Source organism: Adiantum capillus-veneris, chromosome 5, assembly GCF_014529385.1.
Source record: "Adiantum capillus-veneris isolate H3 chromosome 5, ASM1452938v2, whole genome shotgun sequence".
Lineage (NCBI taxonomy): Eukaryota > Viridiplantae > Streptophyta > Polypodiopsida > Polypodiales > Pteridaceae > Adiantum > Adiantum capillus-veneris.
In genome coordinates this window covers 122,550,790-122,570,969 of record NC_140935.1, presented here as the reverse complement: position 1 = coordinate 122,570,969, position 20,180 = coordinate 122,550,790, and the positions used below count along the sequence as shown (strand labels likewise).

The following is a 20,180-nucleotide window of genomic DNA, read 5'->3' as shown; positions in this document are numbered from 1 at the left end:
TCTCTGCTGAGTTTTGATAGCATTTGATCCAACATTTTTTTTGACTATAGGTAACTCTGTAGGTACTGAATGGGGTGAGATGCTTGCCGAGGCTCTACGTTTGCAAGAATTGAAGAAGGTAATACTACATTCTCAACTTCTTAAGCTGGATGGGTAAGCATGCATCCTCAAGTATACTTCTCGTATGGACAGGTAATCTTTGTGCAGCCTTACAGTCCTCAAAACCTTGATGAGAACAAGCAGCCATTCATCCTCCTCATTCAAGACGAGTGGATGCTACAAGTTGCTCTTCGTTTCTCTCGTCGGAACTCATGGGCCGTGGATAGCACTTTCAAGACAAACATTTATGGTCTACCGCTTTATGGTGCAGTCTTGCCAAACCAAAACGGCATAGGGATTCCGATATAGCTGATGTTATGTAGCAATGATGTGGGTACCAGGTAGGAAAAGGTGGGCCTAGAGCTCACGTTCAAGATGATCTTTACAAGGTTAGGTGACGTTCGGCCCGCAGCCATTGTCATTGATAAGAGCCAGCAAGAGCTCGAAGCCATTCTCAAGGTTGTGGATCAAGATTCTTTTTGCTGGAGAGAAGACGAGGATGGAAGGTGGCAACAAGTCGTATGCAAAGTTTTGCTATGCTGGTTTCATGTCAAGAAGGCATGGGTTGAGAACCTATTGCCCCAGGTAGTTGGTCATTTCTTTGATGTGTTCTTTGTGTCACCTCATGTCTATAAATTGACTGTCGTACTCACATGGCGTTGTTGAGCATAGGTCCCTAAGGACAAGCGCAATGATGTGTACAATCGCATGTCGAATTTGATGCATGCAACAAGTGAGGATATATTTGATGCAAGGTGCGATGAGCTATTGCAGGTGTATCAGGCACATGAAAATATTCGATGGTATGTTTCCACTGGCTGGTGTGGCAGCACATGCATGTGGCGAAGCCGTTGGCCAAGATTTGGTCGTCTATTTCAGCATGGGAATGTGGATACTACAAACTTGGTTGAGCGATTATGGCAATATGTCAAGTATACCTTGCTAAATGCACAGATAAACAGGTCTTTGTTGGTCTTGTTGAATGCATTGATGGGCGATTCAGTGCATGGGACATATATTGGGGGAACACTTCTCGAATTCTTCAAGCAAAAGTAGGAGATTGGTAAGAGCGGTTCTCTTTCGCTTGAGAGTATGCCTTTGCTGTTGCCAAATGTTGAGCTCATGTTGTTTCAATTTGACAACCGTTCAGCTGATTCCGGGCGTTTTAGTCGTTTTGGATCAAGCAAGCAACATATAGCCAAGCTAGCAGTAGGCGAATCGATTCTTAAACGATTTGAAGCAGATCCAAGCACCCTCGAAGTGATAGAGGAAGGACACATGCGATTCGAAGTCCTTAGCACTACTTCGGCCTCAAACTGATATCATGTGAGCATGCAATCCAACTACTGCCAATGTGTGGATTGGGGATTAGAATGTAAGCATCTATATGGCCTTCGACTGATAATTGAGAGGCACTTTCCTCATCTTCACGAAGTTCTCCCCATCGTAGATAGCGTTCAAGCTCTGAGCCATGTTGACCTACAACCCATAGTTGGAGCAGGGGAAGATAATATAGCACTAGAGCATGACAATTTTGATGTAGCTGAGACAGTTGTCAACAACATAGACAATGAGATTGGTAGCTGCATCTATGACATGAGAAGCATGTTGCAGAGTCTAGAAGAGTAGTTGGTGCAATGTGATAGCTCTTTGATGCCAGCCATACTAATGCAACTAAATCTTTCACGAAATAGTCTCGCCGCCTTGATCATCCCAAAGAAGATTGAGCTACCAACAAAGGGCTCGATCAAGCAAGTCCAAGCTCACGTTACTCTAACTCGACTCGGGCATGGGGTGCTCGTAGAAGCAAGTGGAGCCAGCAAGGAACAGGTTCTCGAGGCTGACCTGCCACCATCTAAAGGTTCAACTACTGATGTTATGCGACACAAGCATCAGCGTGGACGGAGTCGAGTCCGCTTTCAAAGAAAGCCTCGAATACATTGTACTCATTGTTGCAGCAAAACTCTCATGCTCGATCCTTTGGAGAGCATTTCATGCCATACATGCCATGCCCTCCTTCCGTTATTACTCAAACATGCCCATGGTGGAGCAGAGTCGAGCTTGCTTAATCGTCATGTCACCCTCTTTGGTGAGAGCATCCAAAAAGGGATGATTGTCTGTTGCAAAGCTGGCGAGGTTCCCACAGAAGAGAGAAGCTTCACAATCTGCTTGCTTGATGGGTCAATACTCGAGGCAGTCTTTGTGTCCCAGCAACGAATGGTTCTCTCTACATGAGAGACATGTAGCTTTTTTCTCCCTTATGCAATCTGCTGGGCTGATTTGATTACCAGTTTGTGAGTGTTCGGCAGGCACTTGTGAGCCCATTTGCAACTATCTTTGGACTGATTGGGTGGGTTGTTTTGGGAGCAAGCTGTGAGCTGATTCCATCTGCAGACTTCCAATATGTTTGGTTGATGATTATTTACATGGTTTAGGCTATTAGGCCGATCTTTTCGGATGGCATCTTGCTTGATCGTGCGTGAGTGTTACAGCTGGGTTTCGAAAAGTTATTCTGCCAATGTGTCATGAGCTCATTTCAGCTACCAACTTGATGCATTTCTCCTGTAAATTGTGTACGATCTCTATGGACTACGACTGCTCTAAGTGGATGGCATTGAAACTGACCTTTTGTGAGAGTCATGGATGGGTTGTTGTTAAATGTATGTCTTGTTTTGCCAGCCAATTTTTCTTATCCGATTGTGTACTATCTTTGAGTACTAGGGTTGCCCTAATTGGATGGCATTGAGGTTGATCTGATTTCTCAGCTGATTTCACTTGCAAACATTTAGCATTTTTGGTATCTGAGTATTTACAGTTTTTGGTATCCGAAGCATCAATGACATTTATGGCATCCAACAATTTACAGTTTCTGGGTTAGAGGGTTGATTTTGTTTTTGATTTTTTAATGTTTTTTGGATTCTTGCCATACATGCGAGTGAGTTGTTTTGCCACCCATATATGAGGTGTGTGCCGCAACAGAGATCAAGACATTTACGGTCATCGACTATTTACGTTACTGGGGATGGAAGGCTGATGTTTTGTTTGACCATTCTTGGGCACTGCGGCTGGTTTCCCACTAGATTTGGTGAGCATTATGGCATGTTTGAAGCTGGTTCATGCTTAAGAGGCTGGAGAAAGTGAATGCTTACCGCAGTGACTTATGTTGGGCAGCATAGACCCTTGCAAAGAGTGGCTCCTTCGTATACTTTCACCGTATTTTGACCATTCAAGGTGCAAGGTTTGAGATGTTTTTCTGTTAGGCTTTGTGTCATAACCATGTAGTGAATAATGCCTTTGCATTTATATGATGCATTTTTCACTCACCAATGTCGAGATGAACTTTGTGTTGCATCATGGGCTTGTAGCACTAACATCTTGGCGACGAACTTCACTCCTTTGTTGCACTATTCGTATGTATAATCAATATTCGTATGTATAATCTGGCCATGCATTTGTTTGATTGGTCAGGTGACAATTTAATCCATTGAACAAAATAAATACTCTGCCAATGCACACAAATACTATGTATCATCCTTTAAGTTTGCAACCACAATGTGCCTACATGGTATGCCAACAAAGGGTTGTCAGTTTGTCATTTTTAATACAAGCACCTTTGCTTTTCCGAGGATACATAAATCTACCAAAGATAAAATTTGGAAGTTAAGAGTTGCTATTCTCTATGAGCAATCAGATTATCAAAACATTACAAAGAGAGAGGGAGAGTTTCAATCGCTGACATTCTGACAAGAAAGAGATTCCAACAAATGTACACAAAACTTAGCTACGACGAGCTTAAAATGTGTTCAACCTGCTTGCAAAATCTGAAGCAAAGGAAATCCATATGTGTAAACTCAACAAACACCCCACTTGGACTACAATAAAGGCTATGACAATGTCACGCTCTCACCACTCATGGAGCTTCTCAACACCCACAACACAATCCGAGCCAACAACCACCCTTAAAGAGATATAAAAATAGAATATATGCATGCTCCAAATACCTTAGCAATACTAACAACCACCAATAACATCTCACCACAACACCTAAGCCGGGTCATTTCAGTTGATTCTACTTAACCACATTCATGAATGGTACCAACACATACCACAACCCATAATGAGCAATTGTAAACTGACAAAATAACAGCACTACGACCGATCAATTGACAATGAGATTGAAACGTAAGGCTAATCATTACGTATACTTAATTAAAACATCCAAAGGGTGTGCTACATTGCGCATAAATGCGTAGCTAGGTAAGCCATCCACAAAAAAAAACATTCACTTAGATCCGCTCAAAACAGAGGGTTCAAAATCCATAAAGCACATCGTTGTATAAGTGTAGTGTCAATTGAGTTCATATGCTGGATATGCTCCCAAAACACCAGCCCCCGAGCGTGCTATTGCTCATGTGTCTCTAGACCTCCACCAAACAACGTAAGCACCAATCATGCAGCTGCACCCTCAGAGTGCATACGTCCACGTCCTCGAACCAATCCTTTGTAAGCCAATGTCGCCCAGGCCTGTCTTCCAATCCACCTGCAATCAGTTCCCTACTGAACAGTGCCGTATGTTAGTCCATGCAATGACCCTCCCTAACAACCTGTCGACACTATTGCATAATGTAGCATGATCTCACCTCATGTCATGACATAAAATCCGCAATCGATCGCATTTGTCTGCTGAGGCACATCCACAACTTTGAGCTCAATCTCTTCCTTGGAATCAGCCAAAGCACGTCGAATATCGTTGTCATGTACAAATTCTGCCAAGCTTCGAAGGCCACTAAGGCACAACCATACATATAACCAGGTTAGCTGAATTTAATCATATCTGTTGGGCACAACAATCACATGATGAAAACCAACCTTTGCACTTGCTCTAGGCACTCGAAAGGGTATGTCAAACCCTTGAGAGAATCAAAATGAATCAGATAGTGCTTCTTGCCAGGCAATCGGAGGAGCCTTGCTCCCCTATTCAGGTAGAGAGCAAAAAGAGTCCAGTGATGCCTTCAAGCACACATTGTTAGTGTTACGAATGAGAAGTAGTTCAGAATTCACCATACAAAGCATTATGTCACCCTGAAATACCTGCAAATGATTGGCCAAAAGCAAAAGACCAGCTCTGACATGTCAACACCGCTAAATTGCCGCTGAAGAAAATTGGACAGAATACTTCCCTCCATCGTAAACCAAAGCGAATCGACAAAGTGTACTTTCCTTAGGATGGTCGGAGGCAAGGTGTGCTCCATCCACCTGTGCAAAGATTTCAGTTTCCAAATTAAAACACAGGCAATCCTATATGTGCGTATAGCCATTTACAATGATCAGGGCAAGAGAGAACTTATTGGCCAAACAAGTCAATAGTCCTACTACTGGCCTCGCCACGCAATATGTCAGTTACTAATCGCTGATCTACATTAACTGATAACTTGAACCGGTCGGAGGTGAAAGTAATGCATGCAATAGAGCCAAGCCTAACATGCGATAACAATCAAGGCTTAGCGTGCAAGTTTTATAGAAGAAGAAGAGGCCCAAAAAACCAGCAAGCAAACAAACAGTAAGAACTGGCTCATGACTTGTACCCACCTGGCAACTGCGATGTTTCCTCGTGTCGTGACAACCCTACCTCCCCCTTCTTCCATAACTCTTAACTGGCCGTTTTGTATGGCAAAATTCAGAGACACATGTGTGGTTGCCGCTGCACCAAGTGGGGATGAGACATTAACAACAACCCGAGTCTTCATTGACGAACAAATTTGCAGCTTTGGTCTATGTTGTTTCACAATTCCCTGCATGGTTAAAAGAAGATTTTATGCCAAATCATTCGAACAAATTTGACACCCTAAACCTGCCAAGAAAAACAACCTAATAATGCATGCCACTTCTGCAATTAGGAAGATGTTCCACTACCTCCTCGTGCACAAGATCAACGTTGAGTGTCATGGATGCAAACCGGCTAAATGTATCTGTATTTGCAATAGGCACCTCCTTTGTGTCCACAATCTCAAGAGGCAGTGAGGGCGGTGTATCTCCAAGCCCAAGGGAAGTCGAGTCAGCGGAGTCCTCTTTCGCGTTGCTTGCTCCCCCCTCCTCCTCCCTGCATTCCTCTTTGTCTTCTTGGCCATCTTTATCCTCCTTGATGTCTTCATCCTCCATCCACTCATAATGTCCAGCCTCTTCATCTTCTCGGTCCGAGTGAAAATCATCCGCATCCTCCTCTTCTTCCTCTAGCTCCTTGCCCTTGAAGTTGTCCATGGGCTGGCTGTCCTCAATGTCATCCATCATGACATTTAACCAAGGAGGTAAAACCTTGAGCCGCCTCTGCATTCAATCACCAAATAAAACCACAAGTTAGTCCCCCATTGAACCCAGCATGTTCAAATGAATGTAGCCAAAAAACCAGCACCAAATATAACCACAAGAAGCCTGTAAGAAACAAGCAATTTTACATAAAATGATTTTAATCAAGACGTCGAGAATTAGCTTAAAATCCCTTCGAAAGCCACCGGTAAACTAGGACAACTACCAGCAAACAATGCACTGCCTTGTAAACTAGGACGAAGAAAGCAAACTTGCCTCAACCACAAGTAATTAATGCATTGCTTTGTAAACTCGGACCAAGAAAGCAAACATGCCTTAACACAAGTAGTCATAGACTTCATCGGGCCTAAATTAACCATTCAAACGGGATCTAGTGCAATGTGAATCTAAACTGCTCTCAGTAAACTAAGCCTCTTTTGGGCAAAAAATCCACCTTGAACTAGGATGCCACAACAAAGTGGACCATGCAAGCAAACATGCCACAACAAATGTAGTAATAAGCCATGCTGCAATAATATGTAAACTGGGTAGAGTCGCCATGAGTTTTTCAATAAACTAGGACAACTTCTAGCAAACAATGCACCTTAAGATAAGCTGGGACTAGGCAAGCAAACATGCCATATGCCTCAACTCATTAATGGTAAATGGTTTGCAAGGATAATCTCCAAGGTCATTATGCCTAAATCATCCATTTAATGGGAGAAATCTCAATGTGGACCTAAACCCGTCTCAATAAACTAGGACCGCATTCGGGCAAACAATCCACCTTCAAGTGAACTATGACTAACAAAGCAAACATGCAACACCAAATGTAATAATAAAGCATGATGCAATAATATGTAAACTCGAAGGAGTGGCCATGGTACTCACATTCTTTTCATAGCCTTCGTCGATTCGCTATTGGATGCGATCCATGCGCTCTTTTGAGGACGCGAGGTAGGTTGCCATGCGCTCTTTGACAATGTTCTCAACAAAATCTACCTTTGAGACTCTTCTAAACTCAGGCCTGAGCTTATCCCACTTCTCAGTTGCTCGAAGACGATGAAGGCGCTCTGTTTTATTCAGATTTAATGCAAACTTCCTATCTCTATCCTCGAAGCGCATCTTCGCTTGCTTGTGCCATTGTGCACTGTCTCTTGCATTTGGCGGTTTTGCTCTTGAGCCCAATTCAGCATTGGAACGCCTACCTCCCTTGCGAAGGGGAATGACCACATCAAGCCCATGCTCTGTCTTTAGATGCCTCTCCATCCGCAATCGAACCAACTCAAAGTGGAACTGCTGAGGGCAATGATCGCTCGCCCGACATTGCCGTGCAAGCCTTCCATCAGGCAAGAAGACCTCAACATATGGCAAGGGTTCAATCATGGCTGAGGATGCACCAATGCCTCTATCTCCTTCTCCCTTCAAAGAATCCATATTGTTTTGCGCTCCGTCGCCCACCGTCTCGACACACGGCTGATCCCTCTTGCCTTCACCAATTTTTTCTTTATCAAGGTTCTTTTCGTTTGCCATAGCTCTTCCAGCCTTCTTCTCATCCACTTTGTTTTCATTCTGATCAGGCTCTTCAAACATGCCTTCCAACTTCTTTCTTAGGCGCGGATTCGCTGATTTTGGTGTCTCCACTTGGGCCATATTGCTTGAGCATGGAGAAGGCTGATTCTCCGTTTGCTTTAACTCCTTCTCCCTTAGCTGAGGGCTACAACGAGGAACTTTTACAGGTGAAGCCTCCCCTGTGCCCCTCCCAAGATCTGACCCATGCTTCTTTCCAACTAGCTTCTTTGCCTGCACCTCTTGATGTGGCCTTCTTGGCGCCATAGTTTTTCCTGTGGTGATCTCCATACAATGAACGTTTTATTGTAAGAAACACCAGCAGCCATTCATCATAGCATGGCAACATGCTTGCAAGCACCATAACGGACAAGTAGGACGACTCATGTTGGCAAAAATATGCATGAAGCAGAAGGTATCGGGACATAGCTCTCTCTCTCTCTCTCTCTCTTCCACACACACACACAAACCTGCTGCCCGGTTCTCTACAAAATTGTTGTTGTCCGTGGGCTCATAGAGTGTGTGTGTGTGTGTGTGTGTGTGTTTGATGCAACATGACAAGTAACGAACGATAAAAACATATTTTCTTGGAGGTGGTTTTGGGGTGGTGTCACACACACACACACACACACACACACACACACACACACACACATACCTGGTGATCCCGCCTACCGTCCCAATCTGTACCTACGCCACAATCTCCACCTGGCTCCAATCTTCGTCTGTGTAGATTGGTCTAGAGGCCCTAGATGGCTCTAGAGGCAATGCAGGCCCTCCCCCAGGCCCTCTCGCATCAGCTAGCAGCAAAACTCCCTGTGCTTGAATGCCCTAAACGCAGTCACTCACCCCCCATCCTCGGGCTTTCATCCGCATGCATGCGACGTACGAGGTATCATGATGTTCAGGCCGCCCACCTCAGCCCATTTGCGCCACGTTTCCTGTCCACGTCACCCTCCCGTCCGAGTTTACCTCCCGGCGCCCCCGTTACTAAAACCCGTCCAAGTTTACTTTTTTTTGCCACGTGTAGCGCCCCGATGCCATCAATCACCGCGCCCCATTTCCGCGCCCTTGATCCCACCGTCTGAGCTTCCTTAAAGCTTCCGTGCCCCTTAGTGCTGAGGGGCGACCTCCTTTGTTGTGACGTGACAACAGTTGCCTCATAGAGTTAACTTTGATAAACTATATGTCAATTTCATTATGGTTGTCTATTCATGTTTACTTACCATAGATCTCTTCTTTTTACAGTATAAGGGTACCCCCACACGAGAGGGGGTAATTGTTATTGGATTACCCCTCCTCCCTCGCATAACTACACCTCTTTGAGGTGCAGTTGGATTTTGCAAAGGTTACCCCCTCTTCCCTTTTCGTGTGTGCTTGTGCACATGTCAAATCAAAAAAGTAAGTGTCTTGTCTTACAAATTACCCCCTCTCGTGTGGGGGGCCTCTAACGATGTCCGAATAAAGCCTTCCAGTTGGATTTGATGATACCCAAGTTGAAGCATCTTGTAGCGAACAAGAGCGGACGAATGCAGCGAGTACAAATGAAATGTTGCGTGATGATGATCTTGATAGCACTAGAGGTTACATACGTAGTCTTGTAGATAGTTTGAAAAGTCTCAATTGACAATCACCATGTCAATGTAACTGATGTTCAGATTTGTGACCTTGAGCAACAAATCTACTCTTTGAAAAAGGAGATTCTAGGTTAAGGGCACAAAACAATAGGCTAAATGCCATTATTACTCAGATAGCCAGGCTTTTGTATAGGACTTCAATATAGGTGTTTATGCCTCTTAATTTTTGTCATTTCCCGCTCTCTCTCTCTCTCTCTCTCTCCGTCTCTCCCTCTCCCTCACTCAAACTCAAAAGTCTACAAAAAATCATCCTGTAATGAATCAAATAATGAGAGAGAGAGAGAGAGAGAGAGAGAGAGAGTGTTCTAGTTCGCTATCGCCATGGCGCCCCCTTCCCCCTCTCGCTATGGCCATAGCGCCCCCTCCCCCTTAGCTCGTTGTCATCCTCCCCATGCCCGTGGTCTTGGCCCCTCCCGTTGCCTTGTCCCTCCTCTCGCCTGCGCAGCCCTTCATCGTCTCAGTGCGCGCTCCCCTTTCCTTTGATTTGCACCCTAATGGATGTATGGCCGAGGTTGCTGCCTCCCTCGCAATTGCTTGTGCTGTGCCCTCTTCCGCGTTCCTTTCCCCACCTCTGTTGTAGCGACTAGCCCCGGTGCTATTTCCTATCCACTTGTGTGTGTGAGTGTATTTTATTTATGTGTGTATGGGCCTGTGTTTTGGCCATGTGTGCGTTTGTTTGAAGGTTGTGTGTGTGAGTGTGCTCATGCTACTGTGGTGTAAGTGAGTGCCTGTGTCTGTTTGTGTGTGTGGGTTTTTGAGTGTGTGTGGATGTGTGGTTGCTTTTGCCTGTGAGTGAGTTTGTGTGTGTGTGTGTGTGTGTGTCTGAGTTCGTGTGAGTGTATGTCTGGAGGCTATGTCTATGTGAGTGTGCGTTGTGTCTGTGAGAGTGTCTTTGCTTGTGCTGTGCGTGTTTTGTCTACGTAAATGTCTGTTAGAATTTGAGTGTGTGTGTGCCAGTTTGGAAATAGCCGCTTCAGGGGTTTTTGGGGGCGCCCTTGCTACGTTTACTTGTTCTCGGGGGTTTGGAGTTCACATCAACTTCCTCTTCAGAATTTGGGAGTTATATGCTTGCCTGTAGCCCGCTCATCGATTCTCCTGAGGATGGTCCTTCCATTTTTAGAGTTCGCTGCTGGATTTATGTAACACGATCTTTCCCTGCTGCTAGCGATCTATATCTTCTTGGCTGTCTAGCACCATTCGTAGAACAATGGCTTGCTATACAGCATGTTCCTGAGCCTCTACGCGGGCACCTTCATGTTCTTGTATCGATGGTTGTTCCTGAACCTCTACACCGGTACCTTTACGTTCTTAGATTCGATGGTTGAGTTGCCTGCCATGCCTTCAGCCAGGACTTTGCCAAGTGTACGACTTGTTGACCATCCACTGTCTAGCTACCCTCTTCTTCAGTTCGGTGCTTGCTCATTTTTCCAGCATGGTTCTGGACGTCTTCACAGTCTCCCTTGTCTACCGCCTCCCCTGGAAGCTACCTCCGGATCGACTAGCCATTTAATGACTCCTTTGATACCAGACAGGGTCTTAAGCAGGTCTATGGGTAGCTGAGGAGGTGTTTATGTTTCAAATATTGGGTTTTGCACACTCTCCTCTCTACAGATGCGGTGCTTTTTACCCTCACTAAGAGGGATATGTGCCCTGGCTTCTTTCAGTAGGCCTTGGTGTTGTTATTTCAGTTGGCATTTATGTCGTTTTTTTCCAGTTTGGAGGTTGTATGCCATATGCGCAGCCTGTGGTCTTGTGTGCAACCTTGTACAGCTTCTCATGTTATATCAGTTTTACTTCCCTGTGGGTTGGTTCTGTATGGGCGCTCACAGGAATTCAAAGTAATAGAAGAATGACTCCTTTCCTCCAAAAAGAAAAAAAGAGAGAGAGAAGTAGAGGGAGAGATGGTGGGAGGGAGAGTGAGAGGGGAGGGAGGGAGAGATTTTATTCGGATTACAGATCATGAGGAGGAAGAAGAAGGAATCAGCATGTGCATCTGCCAGCAGCTGGGACCTTGATCTGTCGCTGCTTGAACCTGAGTTTGATAAAATTTTTGGGAGCTTGTGGCTGTTGTCTGAGAACAAGTTTCAAGATAGCTCTTTTTATATTCATGAACAGCTGCTCACTAAAGTTGACATGGCTTGGTCAGATGCTCTACATACTGACATTAAGTCCTTAACAGAGGGGGCTGCTTCTGAGAAAGCTATGGTCGTGGCTAGATTGCTTCAGCAAGGACCTCCTTCTTTATTTCGCCTTATTGATTGCAAATCCACATGTGAGCAGGGTCAAGTTATCCTGGTGAATGGACAGTACTACCGAGATCGTTACACTGCCATATCACACACTTGGGGCCAGACTGTTTATGGGGTCTTTGATTGCGAATGTGCTTGTAGGTGTGTAGGAGATGTCCCTGCACGAAGCTTGGGCAAACAATGTAGTGGAGCTACGTCAGAGCACCAACAAGTGGTAAAGGACATTCTTCAGATGTGCCAACGCTTGATGGACACTGGAGCGGAGTATATTTGGCATGATGGTGTGTGTATTGCACAGTATGATGATGCTGAGGTTCAGGAGAGCATCCGGCACATGGGCTGGATATATGCGAATGCAACTGATACTGTTATTTTTCTGGACTATATTGGGAAACCAATTGCATTGCTGGGTCGACGAAATGTATCAGGAGAAGAGAAGTTTGCTCTGCAGACAAGGTGGAGTACGAGGGTGTGGACATTTCAAGAAGCAGTTCTTTCCAAGAGGCGACGGTATTGCATTCGGTGTGTTGATATAAGAGAGGAAGCAGTAGATGATTCGAGGCCTTTCATGGACAACTGGAGTAGGTTTATGATCAAGCTTAGTACAGCTTATACGGATGATTCCTGCATTAGGGTTATTGAAGAGGAGGAACTTTGGGAGCAGCTCTTGTCACTTTATCGTGGCATAAGCATTCTGGTGAAGCAGGTAGGAGTTGAGTCATCCTCCTCTCACTGGATGTACAAAACAGTGTGGAACATGGAGATAATTATACGCTCCTGGCTGAAATTACTGACAAATGAATTCTTTATGTTCCCCTCCTTAAGCGAGGTACTAGGACAATGTTCTTCCTATCGCAAAAGCAAGTATCCAGCTGATCGCATCAACAGTGTCCTTGGTTTGGCCGGCATTACCGACTTCTCCGCACCCAAGGATGGAAACTTGAAAGCTTTCACAGTTGAGTTCCTGAAAAGGCTTGATCAGCAACAACTTGGAGAGGCCCTTTTCTGGACAAATCATGAATTTTTACCAACCAGAGGTGCAGATGGTTCAGCCATGCAGCAAACCTGGGTACCTTCCTTGTCTGAACCGTTCTCTACTATAGCCAAGCTTTCTAGGAAGGGAAAGAGGCCACCTAGTAGATGGCTAAAGGGGTTGCCTGGTAGCACGTCAGGAGTACCTTCTGTTGTGTGTGATGGTTATTGGTGCAAAATCTGGGAGGATCATCCAATGGATGAGCCACAGCTACGCTTTTTAGAAGAAGGATCACAAGTAGAAAATGGATTATACAGCAGAACGAATTGGCCGTTTTCATCCTCATTGTTGCATCTTGGGGGGCATGTTGAAGCGGCTTCTACATCTTGCGAGGAAGTGATCAAATATAAGGTGCTCGAGGATGGTATGTTGAAGCTGAAAGGGCCGATGCTGAGCATACCTGTCCACTTCCACATAGCAGAAACATCTAAGTCAGCACATATTCAAGTACCTGACAACGGAAGCCTAGCTATTTCCCTACTTGTGATCCATCACGAACCCATGTTTGTAGTTAGGATGAGTTTTCCCATAGTCAGTCCGAATCTAGGAACAGCATTCTTCCCTTCCGGAACAATTCCTCCGTCTGCCTCTGCAAGGCCTGTTGTCCAAGGACGGGTGCTGCAAGACGGTGATAACTTCCGAGCCCTTATGATTCTTGCAGAATTCCAAGCTAGGGAGCAAGCCACTTGCTTGCGGCCCCTCCTCATTGTTACCTCCGCAAACAGCGACTCCGAACTGAATCCTCTTCAATCTCCTGTCTGTAAGCTTGGTTATATGCTGGCTCATGACAACCTTATTCGTGTCATCAGGGTAATGCATACATATGGCCTCACCAGGGTGGGCAACAGGGTTGTCGTAAAGTAGCTGGATAAATGGGCATGTAGTGGGCCATTCATGATGACCGGATAAGGACTTTCCCTCCCACCCGGCCTCCGGCTGCAATTGGTCCCCAGGATGGTCGATCATTACTATCTGCTGTACTTTTTTTGCTCAGAATCTGTAACCTAAGTCACCACTTTGAAATGTAACTGTTTATCTATAAATTCCCAAATTCCCCTGGACGTTCTACGCTTAACCATTGGGATGTGGGAAATGTGCTCTATAGGCCTTTCTTACTACAATCATCCCGAGAGCGTTGTACGGCAATCAACGGTGCAGAGCGATATGCCTTTCTTACTTAATTATTAGATATAGTGACATGCATACAGAAACACAAACACACACATATATTGTGTGTGTGTGTGTGTATATATATATATATGTGCTTGTATATGTGTTGTGTGTGTATATACATATATAATTATATATTGTTAGCTGACGGTCACTTATAATCACACCATTTCTTCATGATGTAGTTAATTTTGAGGATCCATCTCATTTGTCAAACATTTTGAGACTCTGAAAGAGTTTCCTTGTTAATAGTTTTGTTAGCAATTCAAGTAGCAATTAGCATAGTTAGAGCTGAAAGCAAGGGCAAGTGGTACAAATCGGTTGTCCTTGAGACTAAGGTGACTTGGTGAGTTATCTTAGAAGAGCCTAGCCAAGGAAAAAAAAAGGGGAAAATTGAATTGAGAATTTTCTAAGAATAAATACTTTAATTTTGTCTCTTGAAACGTCTCATAACAGATCGATGTGGGTGAAGACACGTGGATGGCCTGGACTTTTATCGAGCAAGAAGAAACAGTCCTTGCACACCATAGCCAGATCTCTCTCTCTCTCTCTCTCTCTCTCTCTCCATGCAAGGGATCTACTTTCAGAAGTCCTTGCTCGTCTGTTTAATCAGGTCATGTGTGAAGGATTACCTGAATCTTGGAAATTATCTACTATCGTACCTATTTTCAAGTCAGGAGATCCTATGATACCCAGGAACTACCGTACCATTATGGTGGGTCACACATTGACCCGACTGTACGCATCCATTCTGGAACAAAAACTGAGTAGATGGGCAGAGAATGAGGGCATAAGGGCAACAGGACAAGCTGGATTCAGGAGAGGTTATTCCACTTTAGATCATATTCTTACGCTCAGAGCCATTATTGAGGAAGGAAGAGCAAGCGGGAGAAGGATGTATTGTTGCTTTGTGGATTTTCGGAAAGCTTTTGATACAGTACCAAGGGCCAGATTGATGCGCAGAATGCAAGAGTTAGGGGTTCCCAAAGAGATTATCTGGGGGATCATGGCCTTATACGGGTCAGTAACTGGTTATGTACGTACTCCAGAAGGGGATTCCGACATTGTTCATTCCACCATCGGAGTAAAGCAGGGATGCCCACTGTCCCCTACTTTATTTGGTATGTATATAGATGAGGTATCAGATTACATTGATAGAGAGGGTGACAGAGGTGTCCCACTTGCAGGGTCATGGATCCCTTTGTTGTTGTATGCAGATGATATTGTATTGATAGCAGAATCACCAGATGGAATGCAGAGGCAGTTAGATGCATTACATAAATTCGCGGAGGACAGCGGACTGTCGATAAATTTGGGTAAAACCAAAGTTATGGTGTTTAACACCACACTGCAATGGGTTAGGAGATCGGCACCTACATTTGCATATGGCCAGGATACAGTAGAGTACACAGATGCATACACATACCTTGGTGTGGTATTTAGAGGACCGAAGTTTACTCTTAAGAAAGCAGCAGATGCTAGATTGTCCAGAGCCTCTGCGGCCTTGGAAGGGTTGGAGAGGATGTGTTCACAAGTGCAGTTTCAGGAACCACGAACAAAACTTTGGCTCTTTGATACTATGGTGGCCTCGGCTATGCTTTATGGGGTCCAAATTTGGGGACCATCTGTGGATCAGGATAATTGGAAGTCAATGGAGAGCCTTTGGTATCTATGATTTCTCGAATGATTAGAGCCAAGGCCTCCGTACCACACGCGATTATCCGAGCGGAACTAGCTGCCCCGCCGATAGAAATTGAAGCTCTTACCAGATCAGTGTCCTTTATACATGGTTTACGGGATACAAATAATTGCCGATATACTAGATTGGCCCTCGAATCCTCTCGACAATTAGCAATGAAAGGAGATACATCATGCTGGTATGCGCAACTGTCCTCGTGGTTTCAGAGACACGGGTTCAGTATGGAAAGATTACCTCCCTTCCAATACTCTCTTGAGGCTCCATCACTAGCAATCACACGAGCGGAGATTAATAAAATCATCCGCCTGGATCTTATGCAGTTGGACACTAAGAGGACATGGGTAGACCCTACACAAGAACTGGGCACGAAGATGGTCGACTACAAAGAAAACTTCCTACAGCTATCTGAAGATGGTTTTGTGATTCGCCCGAGCTACATGGATACCCACCTGTCTCATGGTTTGAGATGTGCTATTGGTCAGATTCGTACATCCTCACACCAGCTGGAAATTGAATTTGGCAGATTTAGGGGAATCCCACCTGAGAGCAGAATTTGCAAGTTATGCGGAATGGAATCGGAGACAGAACTACACTACATATGCCATTGCACCGTATACTATGAGATACGTGGGCGTTTCCATTGCCTATTTAAAGAAGGCTTTGGACCTCTAGATAGAGTCATGCAATACCAAGATCAAAGGTGCTTAGGTCTATACCTACTGGAACTACATCGACACAGGGATAATCTAATAAGAAGACAAAGAGCACTACAGCCTCAGAGGCAGATCACAGATTTCTTCGGATCGAGAGAAGCAGGAATGGAAGGAGAAGCAAGAGGCCAGCAGCAAGCACAAAGGAGTACCCACATTCATACCAAAGGCACCCTCATTGACGGGGCGATTGAGTTTAGGAAATCGAGACGACCACGACCAAGATGCAGAAGCACACTTCATCGGAGGAGATTATAACAAAGGATTAGAAGTATTCTAGCCAGACACCAAGAATGCTCCTAAGAAGTTTATCTAATATTTTGTATTTAGTTTTTCGCATTTATTTTCACACTTTCACACTTTTCAGACATTGTAATAGATTCACCACTTTTGTATCAGTTTGGTCTCATAGGTCACTCTGGCCTTTTGAAGACGTTAATATAACATTTCATTTCATTTCTCCATGCCAAAGGAAATGAGAAGAAGAGAAAGTACTTGGTCGGGGAAAAGATAAAAATCGCAAATTTTGGTCAAACTTTTTTGAGTCATCTCAAAAGGTTCATCAAGCACAAGTTTATGTGTAGGTGGGAGGAACAATTCAAATACTACTTGCTTAACTTTCTTTGAAATGTTGTGGTCTGTGCCATTGATTTTGTAGAGTATTATAGAATAAGATTCAGTCCATGCATCTGAGGTTAACACCGGTAGCAATACTGGTGCATATCACTTGTATCAAAAGTTCATGTGAAGTAATATAGAAGAATCCATTTTTACATATCATATGACAAGCTCTAAGTCAGGCTCTTTGTTCAACATTATTTTATGATGCACGATAGCTCGCTAGAAAGTAAGATACCATTCGCATATCATTGGTTGTTGTTGGATGGTGTTGTATTAGAGCTCAAGGCATGAAGACCATATTGTTTTTTATCAGTTGGCATGGCTGCATATGATGCACAACTTCTCTGCTTCATTGCATGGAAAAGGAGTGCATAATGGTACAAGTGATGTTATAAAGAGAATCCTAACGTAAGAGGAGCGAAAATTGGATGGCTGGCCAATGGAATGGACTACGGTTGTGGTCGATTGAGTGCAAGGTTTCAGCTGGCAAGGGAAGGCGGGAGTGTCAAAACAAAAAGAGTGCATCTCAAAGGCTGGTTTGCCCGAACGATGTACAACATTTGTTAGCACATCTGTTGCACTGTACAGGTTATTGACATGTGGAGTAGCACACATGTTCTACTCATCTGCGTATGGTCCGTGAGGATTGGGAGTGAGTGAGGGCTTTTTTGTGGCTGTGCCCATTTGTGAAGCCCCAAGTTTCCAATTACCTTGTACATTCCCCGGAGATTCCTAGGGCATGGGCAATACTACCTAACTATGGGGGAAGTGATCAATATTCTCTAGGTAAGTTTGGGCAGCAGTGGGGCAACGAGTGGGAGGCAACGCTTTGTCTAGAGTGGCCAGCCTTGCCCCCCAAGTCAGATATGCGCATTTAAGTGGTTAAATGCTGTCCAAATTGCTAAGAATCAGATGGTTGCTCATCTGACTGTTTACAGGAGCCATTTGACAGATACACCCCCGAAGAAGTGGAGCAAGAAAAAGAAGTTAGAGATGATGGAGCCATATGAGATCCTCAGAAAATCTCTGAAAGAAAACACATCATACTTGACGAAGAAAAGCTCGCAGCTCAAGGAGCTATGATAATGGAAGGTGTTTACAGAGATCTGGCAGGCAATATGATCACAGTGCCAGTGACACCAATAGAAGCCTACAGGATCACCACTAAAGCTGATGTAGAAGGACCACTAGAAGTGGTTGATCTATTAAACCAAGTCAATAACATATTGTGCCATGTGGTATTGTTATTAGAAGGGCACATGAGTTATTGACTTCTATGAAAGAGGGTGGCACAACTATCATCTTGAGCTTGCCAAGAGATGGAGAAACAGCAGAAGAGATGCAGGTATTCACCACCCCTAACACCATAGCAGAAGCTTTACGCTTAGCCAACACAGACGTGTTATTGAAGAACAAGAAGGACCTACCCGTGAGTGTTTACCAAGAAGGACCTACCCATGAGAGTGTTTACAAGGCAAGGATCAGCAGGTACCTTTGCAGATTTGCAAGAGCCGAGCGTGGAAACCCCTAGCAGAGTATTCATGACAAAAGGCCAACCAGATTCACGACGCCCAATGATACAATGGCTATCAACTACACTTTAGCCTCTCTGCAACAAAATTGTGCTACATTCAACTACACAGAATATAGGATGGAACTTCTAACGAAAAAGAAGAAAGGAAGTAATCAGTTACTTGGGTGCTTCTGAAGTTCTTACAAGAATAGCTTACCAAGCTATTGGAGCAACAAACAGGTTGCCCAAGTCTCCATCGCAAAACGAGTGGTTGGCCTGGAAAGAAGAGGCAGAGGTGGTAAAAGCTGGATCATCTCGCACAAGGTCTGCAAAGCAGAAGTTGGACACTGAACCAGAAGACAAAGGTAAAAGGCCTTAGAGGCATGGGCAAATGTCCAGAGAAGACAGGGCACATCAAGCGGCGCGCCTTGAGCGCTTGGCTGAAGAAATGAAGAAGAGAAGAGTCGATTCAGGCGACTTTACTGAAAAATGGATCCCGAAGTAATACAGGAACCTAAAAACTAAGAACGCCAACCTCCTTGACATCACTCCAAAAACCCTAGATGAGTTCTATGAATAATATGAGCAAGAACAATTGCAAAAGAAGCTAGAAGGAGAGAAGAGAAAAGCTCAAAGAGAAGCAAAAGGAAGAGGTGAAGAGTTACAGAGCAACCATAGCAAAACCTTGAAGTCTGACTCAGAGTCTTCCTCATCTTCGAGCGATGATGAAGATGATGATCACCAGGCAACATCTCCACCCACCCAACAGACTGACGTACCTGAGAAGGCTACTGCCAAAAGTGAGAAGGTAAATGAACCTGAAGAGACCTCCAAAGAGCCTGAAAAGACGGCCAATGTACCTGAGAAGTCAGAAAAAATCTCAAAAAAGAATCAAGAGCAAACAAAGGGCGACAAAGCTCAAAAGGATCTTGAGAAAGAGGCTCCGAAAGACACTGAGCAAAATGCTGATAAGAACAAGGATGGGGATCAAAACATGGAAACAATCATTGATCTAGCATACATCTCTCCTATCCAAGAACAAGGCCAAGTAATTGTCATCAAGGATAAAGGCAAGGCAACAGCTCAAGCCAGCAACTCAACCCCTGCAAGGTACCCAGAACTAGAGATAAATTATTTGCAGATTCAAAGCTTGCTTCAAGGTCTGTACGCCAGGGCTGTGGGTCCATGAGAGAGACGAAGCAGCAAGAGTGGCTCTTGCGAACGAGCTAAATACTTGCTTATGCAATGCGACACGCTCTCAACAATAACTTGGATGATGTGTGATTGATGCGCATCTAGCGAGGCCAGAGACTTTGAAAATATATGAAACCATCATTGAGCCACTCAGAAAGCAACTCCAACAAATGCAGCTTGAGCTAAAAGAAGCCTTGAAACTACCATGAAGGACAAAGAGGCACTAGAAACTTTTCGAACGCTGATTGAAGAGCTGGTAACTAGGGCACATGACCTGGAAGGGAAACGGGTTATTGCTGAAGCAGAAATTGAGATCAAAGAAGATGAAATCACCTCTCAAAAGAAGTTCATAGCAAACATCAAAGCAAACCCAAGGTGGGGAA

The 20,180-nt window shown here is 44.5% G+C and overlaps 2 protein-coding genes and 1 pseudogene across 13 annotated transcripts in view; 1 reads left to right on the top strand and 2 right to left on the bottom strand.

Moving 5' to 3' along the window:
• Positions 1 to 20,180, top strand: part of LOC147458021 (uncharacterized) — a 42,271-nt gene that overhangs the window by 2,782 nt on the left and 19,309 nt on the right. For 2 of the 11 annotated variants that reach the window (XM_086512769.1, XM_086512774.1), the window contains 2 exons: positions 51 to 118; positions 11,565 to 13,951. The exons of 1 other annotated variant lie outside the window; for it this stretch is intronic. In XM_086512769.1, the coding sequence (XP_086368895.1) occupies positions 51 to 118; positions 11,565 to 13,754 (2,258 nt within the window). In that variant the 3' untranslated portion in view covers positions 13,755 to 13,951. Of the gene's footprint in view, positions 1 to 50; positions 119 to 142; positions 685 to 771; positions 1,163 to 11,564; positions 13,952 to 20,180 lie in introns of those variants that run through there. 8 more of the 11 variants (XM_086512772.1, XM_086512771.1, XM_086512776.1 and 5 more) reach the window with 8 other exon arrangements.
• The window catches only part of LOC147458020 (uncharacterized), a 43,664-nt pseudogene continuing 28,000 nt past the window's right edge, over positions 4,517 to 20,180 (bottom strand). Inside the window, exons 2-6 of the transcript XR_015188178.1 lie at positions 6,013 to 6,423; positions 5,689 to 5,891; positions 5,191 to 5,355; positions 4,969 to 5,109; positions 4,517 to 4,885 (exon numbers count right to left, since the gene is read on the bottom strand). The product of XR_015188178.1 is annotated as an uncharacterized LOC147458020 (transcript). The remainder of the gene's footprint in view (positions 4,886 to 4,968; positions 5,110 to 5,190; positions 5,356 to 5,688; positions 5,892 to 6,012; positions 6,424 to 20,180) is intronic.
• LOC147458022 (uncharacterized) lies at positions 6,434 to 11,544 on the bottom strand. Its single transcript, XM_086512780.1, has one exon. It carries the CDS (start codon positions 8,260 to 8,262, stop codon positions 7,321 to 7,323), a length of 942 nt encoding a protein of 313 aa, XP_086368906.1. The 5' UTR covers positions 8,263 to 11,544; the 3' UTR covers positions 6,434 to 7,320.